Source organism: Pseudophryne corroboree, chromosome 3 (genome assembly GCF_028390025.1).
Source record: "Pseudophryne corroboree isolate aPseCor3 chromosome 3, aPseCor3.hap2, whole genome shotgun sequence".
NCBI classification, from domain to species: Eukaryota; Metazoa; Chordata; class Amphibia; order Anura; family Myobatrachidae; genus Pseudophryne; species Pseudophryne corroboree.
Window position 1 is genome coordinate 674,875,479 of NC_086446.1, and position 17,199 is coordinate 674,892,677.

A 17,199-nucleotide genomic window follows, 5' to 3' on the forward strand; every position below is an offset into this window, starting at 1 on the left:
GCTAGTACATGATTCTCCGCCCATCGGAGGATTCTTGTGGCTTCTGCCATCGCCATCCTGCTTCTTGTGCCGCCCTGTCGATTTACATGGGTGACTGCCGTGATGTTGTCTGACTGGATCAGCACCGGCTGGCGTAGGAGCAGGGATTTTGCTTGACTTAGGGCATTGTAGATGGCCCTTAGTTCCAGAATATTTATGTGAAGGGAAGTCTCCTGACTCGACCATAGTCCTTGGAAGTTTCTTCCCTGTGTGACTGCCCCCCAGCCTCGAAGGCTGGCATCCGTGGTCACCAGGACCCAGTCCTGTATGCCAAACCTTCGGCCCTCTAGAAGATGGGCACTCTGCAGCCACCACAGTAGAGACACCCTGGTTCTTGGAGACAGGGTTAATAAGCGATGCATCTGAAGATGCGATCCGGACCACTGGTCCAACAGGTCCCACTGAAAGATTCTGGCATGGAACCTGCCGAAGGGAATTGCTTCGTAAGAAGCCACCATCTTTCCCAGGACCCGCGTGCAGCGATGCACAGATACCTGTTTTGGTTTCAGGAGGTCTCTGACTAGAGATGACAACTCCCTGTCTTTCTTCTCCGGGAGAAACACTTTTTTCTGGACTGTATCCAGAATCATACCCAAGAACAGTAGCCGTGTCGTCGGAACCAGCTGTGACTTCGGGATATTCAGAATCCAGCCGTGCTGGTGCAGCACCTCCTGAGATAGTGCTACTCCCACCAACAACTGTTCCTTGGACCTCGCTTTTATTAGGAGATCGTCCAAGTACGGGATAATTAAAACTCCCTTTTTTCGAAGGAGTATCATCATTTCCGCCATCACCTTGGTAAATACCCTCGGTGCCGTGGACAGTCCAAACGGCAGCGTCTGGAATTGGTAATGGCAATCCTGTACCACAAATCTGAGGTACTCCTGGTGAGGATGGTAAATGGGGACATGCAAGTAAGCATCCTTGATGTCCAGGGATACCATGTAATCCCCCTCTTCCAGGCTCGCAATAACCGCCCTGAGCGATTCCATCTTGAACTTTAATTTTTTTATGTATGTGTTCAAGGATTTCAAATTTAAAATGGGTTTCACCGAACCGTCCGGTTTCGGTACCACAAATAGTGTGGAATAGTAACCCCGGCCTTGTTGAAGTAGGGGTACCTTGATTATCACCTGCTGGGAATACAGCTTGTGAATTGCCGCTAGCACCGCCTCCCTGTCTGAGGGAGCAATCGGCAAGGCAGATTTTAGGAACCGGTGGGGTGGAGACGCCTCGAATTCCAGTTTGTACCCCTGAAATACTATTTGAAGGATCCAGGGATCCACCTGTGAGCAAGCCCACTGATCGCTGAAATTCTTGAGGCGGCCCCCCACCGTACCAGGCTCCGCCTGTGGAGCCCCACCGTCATGCGGCGGACTTGGCAGAAGAAGCGGGGGAGGACTTTTGCTCCTGGGAACCTGCTGTTTGTTGCAGCCTTTTTCCCCTACCTCTGCCTTTGGATAGAAAAGACCCGCCTTTTCCACGCATGTTTTTCTGGGTCCGAAAGGACTGAACCTGATAAAACGGCGCCTTCTTAGGCTGTGAGGGGACATGGGGTAAAAATGCTGACTTCCCAGACGTTGCTGTGGAAACTAGGTCCGAGAGACCATCCCCAAATAATTCCTCACCCTTATATAGCAACACTTCCATGTGCCTTTTAGAATCTGCATCTCCTGTCCACTGGCGAGTCCATAAGCCTCTCCTAGCAGAAATGGACAATGCACTAACTTTAGATGCCAGTCGGCAGATTTCCCTCTGTGCATCTCTCATATATAAGACTGAGTCTTTTATATGGTCTATGGTTAACAGGATCGTGTCTCTGTCTAATGTGTCAATATTTTCTGACAGTTTATCTGACCACGCAGCGGCAGCACTGCACATCCAAGCTGACGCAATAGCTGGCCTAAGTATAATGCCTGAGTGTGTATATACAGACTTCAGGATCGCCTCCTGCTTTCTATCAGCAGGTTCCTTGAGGGCGGCCGTATCCGGAGACAGTAGTGCCACCTTTTTAGACAAACGTGTGAGCGCTTTATCCACCCTAGGAGGTGTTTCCCAACGTGACCTATCCTCTGGCGGGAAAGGGAACGCCATTAGTACCTTCTTAGGAATTACCAATTTTTTATCACTTCATTTAATTCATCTGATGGGGGAAAAACTACGGGTAGTTTTTTCTCCCCAAACATAATACCCTTTTTAGTGGTACCTGTATTTATATCAGAAATGTGTAACACCTCTTTCATTGCCTCAATCATGCAGTGAATGGCCTTAGTGGGCATCAGGTTAGACTCATCGTCGTCGACACTGGTGTCAGTATCAGTGTCGACATCTGGGTCTGCGGTCTGAGGTAGCGGGCGTTTTAGAGCCCCTGATGACCTGTGCGACGCCTGGACAGGCACGAGCTGAGAAGTCGGCTATCCCACATTTGGCATGTCGTCAAATTTCTTATGTAAGGAGTCTATACGTGCACTCATTTCTTTCCATAAGCTCAACCACTCAGGTGTCTGCCCCGCAGGGGGTGACATCCCTTCTAAAGGCATCTGCTCCGTCTCCACATCATTATCCTCATCAAACATGTCGACACAGCCGTACCGACACACCGCACACACACAAGGAATGCTCCAACAGAGGACAGGACCCACAAAAGCCCTTTGGGGGGACAGAGTGAGAGTATGCCAGCACACACCAGAGCGCTATATAATGCAGGGACTAACTGAGTTATGTCCCCTATAGCTGCTTTTTCTATATAATTTATACAGCGCCTAAATTTAGTGCCCCCCCCCCCCCTCTCTTTTTTTACCCTTTTCTGTAGTGTAGACTGCAGGGGAGAGCCAGGGAGCTTCCTTCCAGCGGATCTGTGAAGGAGAAATGGCGCCAGTGTGCTGTAGGAGATAGCTCCGCCCCTTTTCCGCGGACTATTCTCCCGCTTTTTTCTGGATTCTGGCAGGGGTATTTTCCACATATATAGCCTCTGGGGCTATATATTGTGGTATTTTTGCCAGCCAAGGTGTTATAATTGCTTCTCAGGGCGCCCCCCCCCAGCGCCCTGCACCCTCAGTGACCGGAGTGTGAAGTGTGTGTGAGGAGCAATGGCGCACAGCTGCAGTGCTGTGCGCTACCTTGGTGAAGACTGATGTCTTCTGCCGCCGATTTTCCGGACCTCTTCTTGCTTCTGGCTCTGTAAGGGGGACGGCGGCGCGGCTCCGGGACCGAACACCAAGGACTGGGCCTGCGGTCGATCCCTCTGGAGCTAATGGTGTCCAGTAGCCTAAGAAGCCCAATCCGGCTGCAAGCAGGCGAGTTCGCTTCTTCTCCCCTTAGTCCCTCGCTGCAGTGAGCCTGTTGCCAGCAGGTCTCACTGAAAATAAAAAACCTAAATCTATACTTTCTTTCTAAGGGCTCAGGAGAGCCCCTAGTGTGCATCCAACCTCGGCCGGGCACAAAATCTAACTGAGGCTTGGAGGAGGGTCATAGTGGGAGGAGCCAGTGCACACCAGGTAGTCATAAATCTTTCTAGAGTGCCCAGCCTCCTTCGGAGCCCGCTATCCCCATGGTCCTTACGGAGTTCCCAGCATCCACTAGGACGTCAGAGAAAGGCTATTTTGTTGAATAGCTTTTTCCTTCTCTGTGGGATTTTGCATAAGGGCAGAGCTAATACTATGCAATTAGCATATATTCACGTCATTAGACTCCGACCCCTCCGCCAGGTCTGCAATTTCGCCATATTTATCTCCCCATTTTGCCCACTTCACTAGGAAGTGGGCAGAACGTGGGAGAGGTGACCACTCTTCCGGGGCTTCAGGGGACTATCTGAGAAACCGGGTGCCTCCTGCAGAATCTGAGAGAGTAGTTAAGTATAACATGGGGGGCTCGGGGGGCCCTCCAAATAATTATCAAACGCTCATGAGTTGTGGCCGTGGATACTTAAATACAGGAGCAAATCAGTTTTGCTCCAGCGCATGCACAGCTGGTCTTAGGAGCACAATCCATAGCACTGCTACCACAGTAGCAGTGATACTAACCACTACAGGTTCGGCTAACTGCTCTTATATAACCTGAGTTAATGCATGCGTACAGCTGCAGTACTCAGGACCCTCTTCGCAACCCCAGACCTCCTTGCCATAGGAAGCAGCAGGGCTTTGGGAACCAACAACATTGATGATTCTAGGCACACCGTCGGGCCCCTAATAATGAATGGACCAATTACTAAAATCATGCAGAAGGCCGATAAAGTATAATGAATAGGCCCTTTAAATGAATAGGCCCCTTAAAGATGTGCCACACCTAAAATGCAATTTACAATTTGTTTTGTATCAAAAATTAAAACCTAGAATGTCAGATAATCCGGACAACAGTTGTCTCTACACACAAGGGTTTTGTAATGTCATACAATGCTATATGAACCTTAGAAAGAAAACGATGCAAGATGCCTAAGCAATATTTTAGCTGCACTTTAAACCAGCTGACCCGCATACTTTTTATTTACTGCAATTTTTTTAACATTAAGTTGATTTTTTTTTTCTTCTTTTATAACCCAGGTGTTTCCTGTGCAAAATCATTTTGTTTGCCGTTATATGTTTTCCACATTAAAAAAAACTCTCACACAGGGAAGAATGGGGTTTCTGCTGTAACATTGGAGAGTAAACCTTGAGCTGTGAGAACCAGTCAGTCACAAACCTTCTAATTCATCATATGATGACCGATGTTGCATGGTGGGACGTGTCTGCTAAGAAACTGGGTGTTCTGAAACCTCTCTGTCTCTCGTTAAGCAAGCTGTAATCATTAATTGCAGCTTGAACCGCAATAATAAAAAATAACAAAATCTTTCTACCTACAGGTAACCAGTGTATGTTAAAGAAATACACTCCATTTTTACAGGGGTTTGCAACTTTATTAAAGGATGACTAATCTTCAAAATTGAAATGTTTAGATATGAACCATAATGGTAAAAAAAACCCACTGCTCTGTGTTAAGCATGCTTGCCAACTTCCAGGCTGACCCCTCAGGGAGGGAACAGTCAGGCTGGCTCAGTGGGGGTTGGCTCAGTGGGGGTTGGCTCAGTGGGAATGTGTTATGGGAAAGTTTGCATGCTGGTGGGCGTGATGACATGAATACGTCATGCTAGCCCTGCCCTCCTGCACAATGCTATTATTACTGGCATTGTGAAACAGGGGGTGGTGCCACAATGACACAATCATTGGCCACCCATACGCAGACTTTTGCTCGGTAAGTGGGCGGCTGCAGGCAGGTGTCGTCCGGCTCTGGGAGACTTGCCAATTCTTCCAGGTGGTCACTCCGTTAGATATTTGAAACTCATCCTACATCTTTGGGACAGTGTGAAAAAAAGATCTGATATATGCTGTACCCAGGGACGCACGAGGGTAAGCAGGCAGCAAGGTCTCCACCCCAACGGAACCCAGGAGAGGGGGAGCAGCACTTGTGTGAGGTCATGTTAGCAGGGGATAGGATAGCGCAAGAGACCACAGGTGCCTGCCCAGGGAGTAGGGGCATTCTGCTACAGCACTGCATCTGGTACAGGTCAGAAAGCTGGAAATGTAGTCCCCTGATGTAGGCCCCGTGTATTAAATAACCAGCCCGCGTCATGCATCTCTGCCAACCTGTCTGTCACTATGTGTTTGTTGTATTAAGGAAGCACTCCCTAGCTAACGTGGCAACCTGAGAAAGAGAGCATTGTGGGCATATGCATAAGTTATTGCATGTATATTAAACAGCTCAGTACCATATATATCAATGCTAAATAGTAGCCTTACTTGCTATTTAAAAGCTGGGGGGGGGGGGGGGGGTTCCTAAAAAATGATGGGATTACACAAGCCAATCACACTAAACGCCAGATCTGTTTCCAAACCTCTTTCCAAAAGTACAAACTGAGCAAAACATTTTGGCTTGGCCAATGCAGTTTGTAACTAATCATTTACACAATTTGTATACCGAAGGGACTACAATAATCATTTTTACAAACTGTATGTACAATAGCACTACATCCCGATGAATCCAGCCAATGTACGGGATGCCGGCTGAACTCAGGCACATTAAATCCCGACCAATATTTGTTAGTTCCAGTCTGCCAAAACAAATATTCATTTTAATACTGATATACTGAAAACAAGTAACTTCTTCAAAAGTCCTTCAAAGGATATTTTACAAAGCTTACAAGAGCGGGTCCAAAAATATAAAGTGCTTTAAATTTGTCCCTTGTCGCAGCATTTACTTTCTTTGAAATCTTCTGCTCATGTAAGATGGAAATTATGAGAAGGATCCAGAGCAGATTACAGCATCCACCATACCATGGAATTTCAGTAATAATCAGAATCCTCGCTGTCTGTATCTTCCTCTTGTAACTGGTTACGGAATTTTGGCAGAGACAGCCCAGTCATGTTGAGTTGATCTAAGGCACGGAAAAACCAGGCAATGCAGATTAATGAATGTAAACAGAGTTTTTGTTTCGAACTACAAAACAAATGAACAGTTTGAAAAAGATACAAAAACTCATATTGTAAGATGAATATTTCATTTTCTAAACAGCAAGTTTTGTATCCCTTTAACTTGAAGCAGATTGGCATTTTCCATTTTGCGATGGTTGCCAGTGCAAAGAAAGAGTCTCTTAAGTGGAAACTTTTGGTTTCTGCTTGTTCCCAGGAGTGTAAACTGATCCAAGCCAGTCACCAAGCTCCACGGTAGACACGTACTGGATAATGAATGTGCCTATGCAACGAACATGCCTCTGCTCACTACCTCATATTGCATGTGTCTGTGGTTACCATGGTAAATGTATGACACAAAATGTATATCATCAGTAGCAACTTAAATGAAAACTCTAAGGAAAACAGAACAACTCTGGACTAATATAATGGCCTGTGAGATGCAGGCAGTGCCTACATTTGGGTGTAGTATGGCTGACCGGCGGTCAGGAGACCGCCGGTCAGCATACCAACGCCGGGATCCCGGCAGCATACCGACGCCGGGATCCCATCGGGGAGGGGCGAGTGCAGCAAGCCCCTTGTGGGCTCGCTGCGCTCGCCACGCTGTGGGATCGGTGGCGACCTGCGGTCGCCACGGGTTCTATTCCCACTCTATGGGTGTCGTGGATACCCATGAGTGGAAATAGTCCCTGTTGGTCGGCATGCCGACCATCGGGATAGTGAGGTGTCGGGATGCTGGAGGAGGTCATGTGACTGTCGGTCTCCCGACCACTGGTCACATGAATACCACCCCTAGATTTAGTGTAGAGGCTAGATTTATAGAGACAATTTGTTTTAAGGCAATACCAACCTGGACATGCCAGATTACATCTAGCAGCTACATCACAAAAATAGTGTGGGCTTATAAAAGTGCACATAGCAACCAATCAGATTCTAGCTATTATTTTCTAGAAGGTGCTATAGTAGATTCTGATTGGTTGCTATAGGCAACATCTCCACTTTTATAAACCTGCATTTTAGTAAATATACCCCTAACGGGCTCATTTATCAATGAGTGATAAATATCACTGTGAGTGATAAATTGCACCAGCCAATCAGCTCCTAACTGCCATGTTACAGACTGTGTTTAAAAAATTACAGTTATGAGCTGATTGGCTGGTGCAATTTATCACTCACAGTGAAATGTATCACTGATTGATAAATGAGCCCCTTAGTGTCTTATTACAAGTAACCATTATGTTAAACATATCTAATTTTTACTGAGGATTTTACCTGTAATCTTTAATTGCTTTCTTTGGGGCAATTTCATTATATGAATTATCAGGGGCCGGGTGGTCAGCTGTCCCCGCGATTCCTCTCACCGTTACTTTAATAGAGGTGAAACAGTACTGTCTAGTCTGACACGGCAGTGCTAGTGCACATACTGTATGTAAGTTCACACATCACCTGTCCCCACTATTCCTAACACCAGAGGGTGGATGGATCCAATCAAATACCTCTTCACAATCCCAGATCTCCTTCCTATAGAAAGGCGCAGGGGTATGGTAATAAATGTCATCTAAAGATGGCCAAGGTTCCCACAGTCAAGCTCGGAAAGTTTGTATTTTCGAAGATTGACAAATTTAGGTCCTTACACTGGTGTATGGGGAAAGCAGATAGATCGAGGCAGGAGAAATCCATGATATCTCCTGTGTTAAATTTATAATGAGTGGCCCAGATGCTTGATTTCTTTAAAAGTAGGTGAAAATTTTCAATTTCACCTACTTTTGTAAAAATTAAGGGATGATGAATAGACCCCCTCAATGCGCTACATTGTTTTTAGAAGCAGTGAAAGGCAATTAAAGCTTAAATAGAAAAAATAGATTTCATATCTGGAGATGAGTGAAATTGGCCAAACTCTTCTGGTAACTAGTATTCTAATAATAATAATAATAATAATAATAATAATAATAATAATAATAATAATATGTTTAGGTTATCACCCTTGTCTACCATAAACAAAATATGGTAATTAAGTTCATAATATTAGTTCTTAATATTCAACCTAAAGCTTTATTCAAATTAAATCTCCTGTACATTTTACCTGGTGTGAGCACGGTGAGTGTGGCTCCTGCCATCACTTCACCAATTTTGTTCTTGGCGTAGCATCGGTATGTTCCTTCATCTGTAACACGGACTAATTGTATCTGGAGCCATCCCGTCACTTCATACTTCTGTGGACCTCCCCTAAACTAGAAACATATAAAAACGTTGAACTATTAGATACTTTGGCATTATTTTACTACATACTGCCCGATTCAGAGCTACTGTAAGACTAAATAAAAAAAAAGGAACAATTTGCACCCGGGGGTGGGTTTAGGGGGGGATTAGAGTTACACTGCAAGAGCTGGGGTGTGCAGATTTAAAGTGTGGAGAGAAATTTGTAAATGGGAAGTGGAGTCTCCAAGTTGAATTCTACCTTTTGGAGCCCAGTATTTGTCGCTACTTGTAAAACAAGTTAGTATTTTCCCTGCTTGGTAGAAAATAAAAGCACCTGCAACCCTCGCATTGCAATATGGTTTGTTCCAGGAGCAAATTGCTCCTTGTTTGCTCAAATTTTTTTTTTTACTTGCTCCTGAGTCAGGGCACTGTGTCTTGTGCTGTACTCCTGAGCCAGCTTCCCGGACACGTCACACCCCTGCTGGTGTGCGAGCTGGAGGAAGTCTGAATAGAGCACAGGATAAAAATGTTCTCTGCTATATGAAACATCATTTTTTTAACAGTATTACATAATGCACACGGCTCCTCCTTAAGTGCAAGACCCACATAAATTAAATGAACAAATGTGCTTTACATGGATCCAAATTAAATTGGGGGGATTGAAATGAGTTACTGTTTCACCATCCTAAGCTATTCCACTATTAATGACATTGGCATCCTTGAGCAAGTCTGTGCTATTGTTTGTCAACTACGATATACAGTACTAACTCTTATTCATATTCATTCCTCCCAACATTTCAGATCCCGGAATGGGAAGAGTGGACATGGCCACGTGACGATTGGGACTGTTGGAAATATGTGTGTACAGGCGTGTGGATATAGCAGAGTTTCTGTAAACACCAGCATGGTGCTTAGAGTGGTCCTAGATAGGTGCAGTGTCGGACTGGGGCATGAAGGGCCCACCAGGGAAATGCAGGGGTAGGGACCCATACTTAGGGGTGTGGTCAGTCTCCAGGGAGGGTGTGGCCAGCCACCACATTACTTTGTCTAACCATTAGATGCATCTGAGTCTATTGAGAAATATATATTCTAAATGCTGCCAGTGCATGCATGATAAGGCACCACATTAATCACAGGCATGCATTGCAGAGAGTATACCATATTCCTGTGCAGTTTTAGGAAAAATATGTATAATGTTTAATTCAATTGCACAGTCTGAGACCTGATATCGAGAGGAGGAGGTGGGGAAAAAAACAACAACCAGGTAGTGGGGTCCACCCTGGGGTTTCCCCTGTGGGTCAGTCCAACCCTGGGAAGGAAGTGGAACTCACGTCCCTAACCCCCCCCCCACACACACACACACACACACACACACACATCTAGCCCCTCCCACATGGGAGACAACACAACCCCATACCTCCCAACTGTCCCAAATACATCTGGACGGTCCCGCTAATTGTGTCCCGTGGGAGGGGGTTACAGATGGGAGAGCCAGTGATCACCGCTGCTCTGCAAAGCAGCCGATGGTCGCTGAATAGATACCGTGTGCATGCGCACAGCAATTATTAGTGCAGAGAGGTTTAGCTGGGGGCTACCCAGCTGCTCAGGGAGCTATAGGCATTCCCCCAAAATGACTAAAATGGGGGTTGCTGCTCTAAGCCCTACCCCTCTGCCCCACCCACACCTCATGAGATACAGCTCCCTTTTCAAGCGCAGTCACGCCTCTGGCACGGCATGTCCCAAATCACTGGAGTAGAAAGCTGCGAGGTATGCAATCCCAGCCCCAGCAGGGTGATCACATGCAGTGGGAGTAGGGTGATAGTGAGGGAAAAGTGGGTGAGGTGTGATCACATTCAGTTTATAGTGAAGTGGGGTGACAGTGGCTGCAGGGTGATTACATACAGTGCAGGACAATAGGTGCAAAGTGATAACTAGTGGGTAGAAACTGAGAGCAGGGTGATCCCATACAGTGGGAGTATCAGTGGGAGATCGCATGCAGTTGTGGATCAGTGGGAGCAAGGTAATCATATACCTGTATGAAGGGGGGCAGTGGAGTAGGGAGAACGCATACAGTAGGATCAGTGTGATCAGGCCCGGCGCTACCCGCTCAGCAAAGGAATGCAGAGCAGGTAGGCATCAAGTTGGAGAGGCACTCTCCCTGCTCTGCATCCCTGTGCTGTGCCGCCCTGTTCACCCTGCTGCTTCCGGCTGCTGTGCCTGTCACACTGACAGGCAGCATGAAGAAGCCTCCTCCTCCCCGTGGTGACAGCGTCATTGTTGGGGGTTGAAAAGTGGGCGGAGCTGCACGAACTGAGGGGGCGGGGCTACACTGACCAGCAGACTGCTAAGGATGGAGACATGCTGCTCTAGTTCCAGCCTGCCAGATGGTAATAAGTAAGTGGAGGGAGAGTGAGAGAGAAAGCATCTGTGTGTGTATATGTATGTATGTATGTATGTATGTATGTATGTATGTACAGTATGTGTATGTATGTGTGTGTGGGCCAGGGGGGAATGTGAATAATCTGTATTTCTGTGGGCATTATGTATGCACTACTACCGGGGGCATTATGTGTAAACTGCGCTAGTACCTGGGTGTTATGTGTAAGCTGAGCTACTACCAGGGGCGTTATGTGTAAACTGCGCTACTACCAGGGGTGTAAAGTGTAAACTGTGCTACTACCAGGGCGTTATGTGTATGCTGCGCTATTACAGTAGGTATTATGTATAAGCGGCGCTACTATTGGGGTGTAATGTGTAAACTGCCCTACTACTGGGGCGGTATGTGTAAGCTGCGCTACTACTGGGGATGTTATGTGTAAGCTGCGCTACTACAGTGGGTGTAAAGTGTAAGCTCCGCTACTACCAGGGCGTTATGTGTAAGTTGCACTACTACTGGAGGTGTTATGTATAAGCAGCGCTACTACTGGGGCATTATGTGTAAGCTGCACTACTACCGGGGGCGTTATGTATAAGCGGCGCTACTACTGGGGAGTTATGTGTAAGCTGCGCTACTACCTTCCTTGTGAGACCACATCCTCTTTTTTTGACGCGCGCTGTCCCTTTGTAATGTATCGGAGGGCGCAAACTTATAGTTTGCAGGGGGGCACCAAACACCCTAGCACCGGCCCTGACTGTGATAACACACTGGGAGAAGGAAGATCACATATATAGGGGGAGTGTGCTCACACAGAAGTAAGGGAAGATCACATACAGTGGGGGGCAGTAGTGTAAGAGATCACATACAGTGGGGGGCAGTAGTGTAAGAGATCACATACAGTGGGGGGTGGGGAGAGGGCAGCAAGGTTATCAGTAAATATATATCAGCCCCTCGGCCTAGGGTCAGTCACAATAAACAGAATACACACATAAGAGTAACCCTATTATAAATTAGCCATAATTAATAACTAACCAGTAGCTGCACTGCTGCAGAGTATTTCATTCCAAGCACAGTGTCAGCAACCAGTTCAACCTTTGTACTAACTGGTCTTAGCATCCGCATGGGTCTTCTCAGGGTGGCTTCTCTTCACGCTGCAGGAGCCATAGACCCATGATGATGTCACTGCGTTCTCATTCCCACCAGATGTGAGGGACTGGAGGTGGTGGAGCGGGCCATGTCAAACTCTGTCTGTAGTACCGCCCACCCACTACATCTACTGATCTGGGGACGCAAAGCAGAACACCCGGTAGGCTGCAGCTGCCTGTACTTAGTGTGGCTGGGCATGGTGGGCGGGCAGAGGCGCAATAGTTAAGCCTGCAGTGTCAAGTGTCGGTGTACCTCATGGGCAGCAGCAGCCTGTACTTAGATGTTATGGGCAGGTTGAGGCGAAGCAAACATGGGGGAAGTCTGCAGTGCAAGTCTCATTAATAATCAGGCAGCTGCCTGTACTTAGTTCCTGTGGCTGGGCAAGGTGGGCGGGCAGACCGCTTCCAATTACAAGTGACGGAACGCAATTCCATCACGTTCCAGCCTACTTTAACCCCTGCACCAGCAGCTGCCTTACAACTATGAACAGCCAAGTTACTTAACCAGTGGAGTAGTTTCATTGGAGAAAAACAGGTACAGCCGTACTCACTGTTACACACACAGGTAGATGTCGTGGAGCTTGAGTGGAGGAAAGTGTCATACAGCTCACCAGCCGGTAAGTGTATGTAGGTACGGGGTAGCAATACAGGATGGTGGAACTGCGTCTAAACCAGCAGGTAATCGAAGGTCTTACTGGCACTACAGTAGGTGGAAAATTACTGTCTTCCACTTTGGCACACTAATACCCCTTTCACATCGCAAAAATAACCCGGTATATTGCCGAGTTTGAGCCGTGTCAACCCGGTTTGAGGTGCAGTGTGAAAGCGCCATTATGAATTTACTGTGTCAAACAACCCGGTATTTCTACCCGTGTAAAAGAAGGATCCTACACGGTTCAGAACCAGTTCATTTGGCAGTGTGAAAGCCTCAGACCCGCTATATTCAACCCGGTAATCTTAAAAAGGAGGTGATAGGTTGTCTCCCTGCATGATGTCACCTGTCTGAACCCGGAAATAAACAGGCAGCACGCTTTAAACAGTGTGTTTTTATTTATACTACATTCACAGTGCTGCATTGCTACAGTGCTTGGAGAATATGGCAAACTGGAGTGAGGATGAGGTACGGGAGCTGTTACGTTCTCTAGACCACAATTTTCATTGAGTAGTGAGGTTAAGGTTAAGTATGGTGGTCACAGAAGCCGATATAAACGATCTCCTCCTGCGCAGGTATTGCCGGCGACGAATGGCGGTGTCTCTCAAATACTGCAGCCTCCTCCTCCTCATAACATAGCTGCTGAACAAGCTACAGAATGTGAGAAGCTCAAATATCCTCTCACAGGCTGAATCCAAGAGCAGTACAGCTGAGACTATCACAAAGTCTATAGAGACATGTGCTGTGTCGGCCATGATTGCTGCACTACTGAGCACTCCCCAGCCCCTCCTTGTAATACCTTTCAAACCTCATCAATAGGAGACAGAAAAGTCCATTTATAATGACATCACAAATGTTTTCAAAGGGTGAACCGGGTTCAATGTGAAAGGCACCAACCCGGGAATAACCCAGTAATAACACGGCTCCAAACTGCGATGTGAAAGGGGTATAGCGTGTTCAGACCCGGGTCGGAAGCGTGTTCAAAAGCCGGTTCTTTACCGGGTTAGCGATGTGAAAGCGGTATAACAGTCTCACACAGGCTGAAGATGGCTCCCCACAAACTCTGTAGTAGCATTTGAGGCCATCTTGGTACAGGTAATGAAGCTTCCCTGTAGTAGCAACATGGCGTCAGCAGCACAGTAGTACACTCCACTTTCAACATTGGCATGGTGATTTCTTGATGAGGGAGTGCCTCATCTAGGGGCATTATTAGTGCTTATGAAGCAGAACAGCAGTGAATAGGAACAAGAGACACCTGACAATTTTTTTCAATATAGGACAAGTACAAGGTATATACAGAAAACCAGGGACTAGGGGGGTAATTCAGAGTTGATCGCAGCAGCAAATTTGTTAGCAGTTGGGCAACACCATGGGGGTCATTCCGACCCGTGCAAACAGGTCGGAACTGCACATGCGTGGCGGCCACATTGCGCAGGCGCTTTGTTGCCCGGCGACAGCCGTCGCCGGGCAACGTCCAGAAGAAAGTGATCGCTAGCGCGATCGCAAGAACACTGACAGCGGGGAGGCGTTCCGGTGCGGATACTCACCGTTTTCCGGGCGTGGAGATCCAAGCGCAGGTGTGTCCAGGCGTTTGTCTGACGTCAATTCCGGGACCTTCATCGCTGGATCTATCGCACAGGGTAAGTAACTGCAGGGCTAGTCTTGTTCTGCACAAACCTTTTTTAGCATAGCAGGGCTACACAAGCGATCGCAGCCTTGCTATGCTAAAATACACTCCCCCATAGGCGGCGTCTAGTTGATCGCACAAGCAGCAAAAAGTTGCTACATGCGATCAACTCGGAATGACCCCCCATGTGCAGTGCAGGGTGGGCAGATATAAAATGTGCAGAGAGAGTTAGATTTGGGTGGGGTGTGTTCAAACTGAAATCTAAATTGCAGTGCAAAAATAAAGCAGGCAGTATTTACTCTGCACAGAAACAAAGTAACCCACCCAAATCTAACTCTCTCTACACATATTATATCTGCCACACCTGCAGTGCACATGGGGGGTAATTCCAAGTTGATCGCAGCAGGAAAATGTTTAGCAGTTGGGCAAAACCATGTGCACTGCAGGGGAGGCAGATATAACATGTGCAGAGAGAGATAGATTTGGGTGTGGTGAGTTCAATCTGCAATCTAAATTGCAGTGTAAAAATAAAGCAGCCAGTATTTACCCTGGACAGAAACAAAATAACCCACCCAAATCTAACTCTCTCTGCAAATGTTATATCTGCCCCCCCCCCCCCCCCTGCAGTGAACATGGTTTTGCCCAACTGCTAAAAAATTTCCTGCTGTGATCAACTTGGAATTACCCCCATGGTTTTGCCCAACTGCTAACAAACTTGCTGCTACGACCAGGTCTGAATTACCCCGTAGGTGCCATCAAAGGAAGTATTGATTCTAAAATAGTGTAAGGAAAGGCATGAGGGGACAAGGCCCTTCTCTTGCTAGCACACAATCGAAAAGGTGAAGGGCTAACAGGCCAGGGGAACACAGAAGGGGTATACCGTGAGCATGGACAATATGCTCAGTGGTACTGGTAAATTAGCCCAAAATTGCTGCATGTGTGCCCACTAACGACCACAGTCATTATTAATGAGTCCATGCAAATCAATAGGATCATAAACTGACTTTTTGGAAATGCTGTCAGGAGATTACCACTATGGGTTGTATTCAATAACTGTCGGAAACTGCCGTCTTGTCGGAAAGATGGCAGCTTCCGACAGAAATAGGTCGGAAGGGGTTCCGACCTATTCAATAGGGGCTGATTTTTCACAAGTCAGGAATTCCCAACTTGTCAGAAAACACGTGGATCGGCGGAATAGCCGCCGATCCATGTGCTTCTGAAGGAAATGGGACCAAATTCAACAGGTTTTGGCCCCTTCTCCGACAAACTCAATCCAACTTGAAAACAAGTCGGATTGAAGTGAAGAGACGTGCGGTGCTGCGGGTGCCTGGGGAGCTGAGATCGACGGCCGGTGGGGGGAGCTGGCTGTCCCCCGGCCAGGTACCTTTCTCCCTGCAGCGCCTCCCCCCGCCACCGCAGACCTGTTCCCCCACAGCCATCTCGTCCCGCCGGCCGCCGATCTGTGCTCTCCCCGCCGCCCAGCTTATCCCCACCACCATCCCGCTCTCACCCGCCGCCATCTGCACACCTGGACGCTGCTGTCAGCGCATCTGCAGCCGCTGACAGCAGCGGCAGAACGGGTCCCTGTGTATGACCAAATAAGACAGTCGGATTTGGCCGTCCATTGAATAGGGGTTGTTGGATCCATTCCGACAAATGCATGTTGGAATGGATCCAACTCTTATTGAATATACCCCTATGAGTTGTGTGCATTCATCTTATAGATCAGTGGTTCTCAAACTCTGTCCTCAGGACCCCACACAGTGCATGTATTGCAGGTAACCCAGCAAGTGCACAGGTGTATTAATTACTCACTGACACATTTTAAAAGGTCCACAGGTGGAGCTAATTATTTCACTTGTGATTCTGTGAGGAGACCTGCAAAACATGCACCGTGTGGGGTCCTGAGGACCGAGTTTGAGAACCTGTGTTATAGATAACGCATCACGGTTGAGGGCCTAATTTAGTAAGGAATGCAGTTTCTGCTAAAAAGCCGCTTCTGCGATCAAATAGTTGCCGCCCAGAAATAGAGAAAAAACACCTGTTGCAGAAATTGTGAATGCATTGCAATATGCGGGCTAATTGCAAAATCATACGCAATTACCGGAACATCGAAGATTTTTCCTATCTGCGCCAGGCAAGGTCGTCCTCAATTTTTGCTGAACAAGAGTCTGGAAGTGGTCATCGCTGACGTCAGAGGCCCTCCTTAAAAGCGCCTGGGCAAGCCAGTGTTTTTTCAGACACACCCAGAAAACGTTGGATTTTCACCCAGGAACACCGGCCTCCTGTCACTAAAACGGCGGCTGCATTGTGATCACAGTGTGCACACATTTTCTGTCGCTGTTTTTGCTAGCACGTGCGCAATGCAAATTTTGCGATCCAACCTGAATTAGGCCCTATATCAGAAGTTATATTGCATTGTAGCACCAGGACAAGAAATAGGCAGATCTTGTGCTGTTTGGGCACCTACAGTACAAGTGTGGACATATTGTTTGGGTGGAAATTCTGGTGATCAGACTCAGCAACGCAATTGTAATGATATATAATGTGCCAAGTTATAGATCCTGTTCGCGGAAAGATTTTGCCATGAAGAAGAAGTTAACAAATTAAGTAATAACTGAAAATACACATTACAGGACAGAATGCAGGAACAGACACTGCTTAATTGTGTTTTCTACAGACTTTGTTCAGTGTAAATGAAACACTCTATAATCCTTCCC

General features: G+C 47.1%; 1 protein-coding gene across 1 annotated transcript in view; it reads right to left on the reverse strand.

Moving 5' to 3' along the window:
* Positions 1-3,582: 3,582 nt before the first annotated feature.
* The window catches only part of KAZALD1 (Kazal type serine peptidase inhibitor domain 1), a 195,859-nt gene continuing 182,242 nt past the window's right edge, over positions 3,583-17,199 (reverse strand). Inside the window, exons 4-5 of the mRNA XM_063961902.1 lie at positions 8,563-8,710; positions 3,583-6,445 (exon numbers count right to left, since the gene is read on the reverse strand). Of these exons, the coding sequence (XP_063817972.1) occupies positions 6,354-6,445; positions 8,563-8,710 (240 nt within the window). The 3' untranslated portion in view covers positions 3,583-6,353. The remainder of the gene's footprint in view (positions 6,446-8,562; positions 8,711-17,199) is intronic.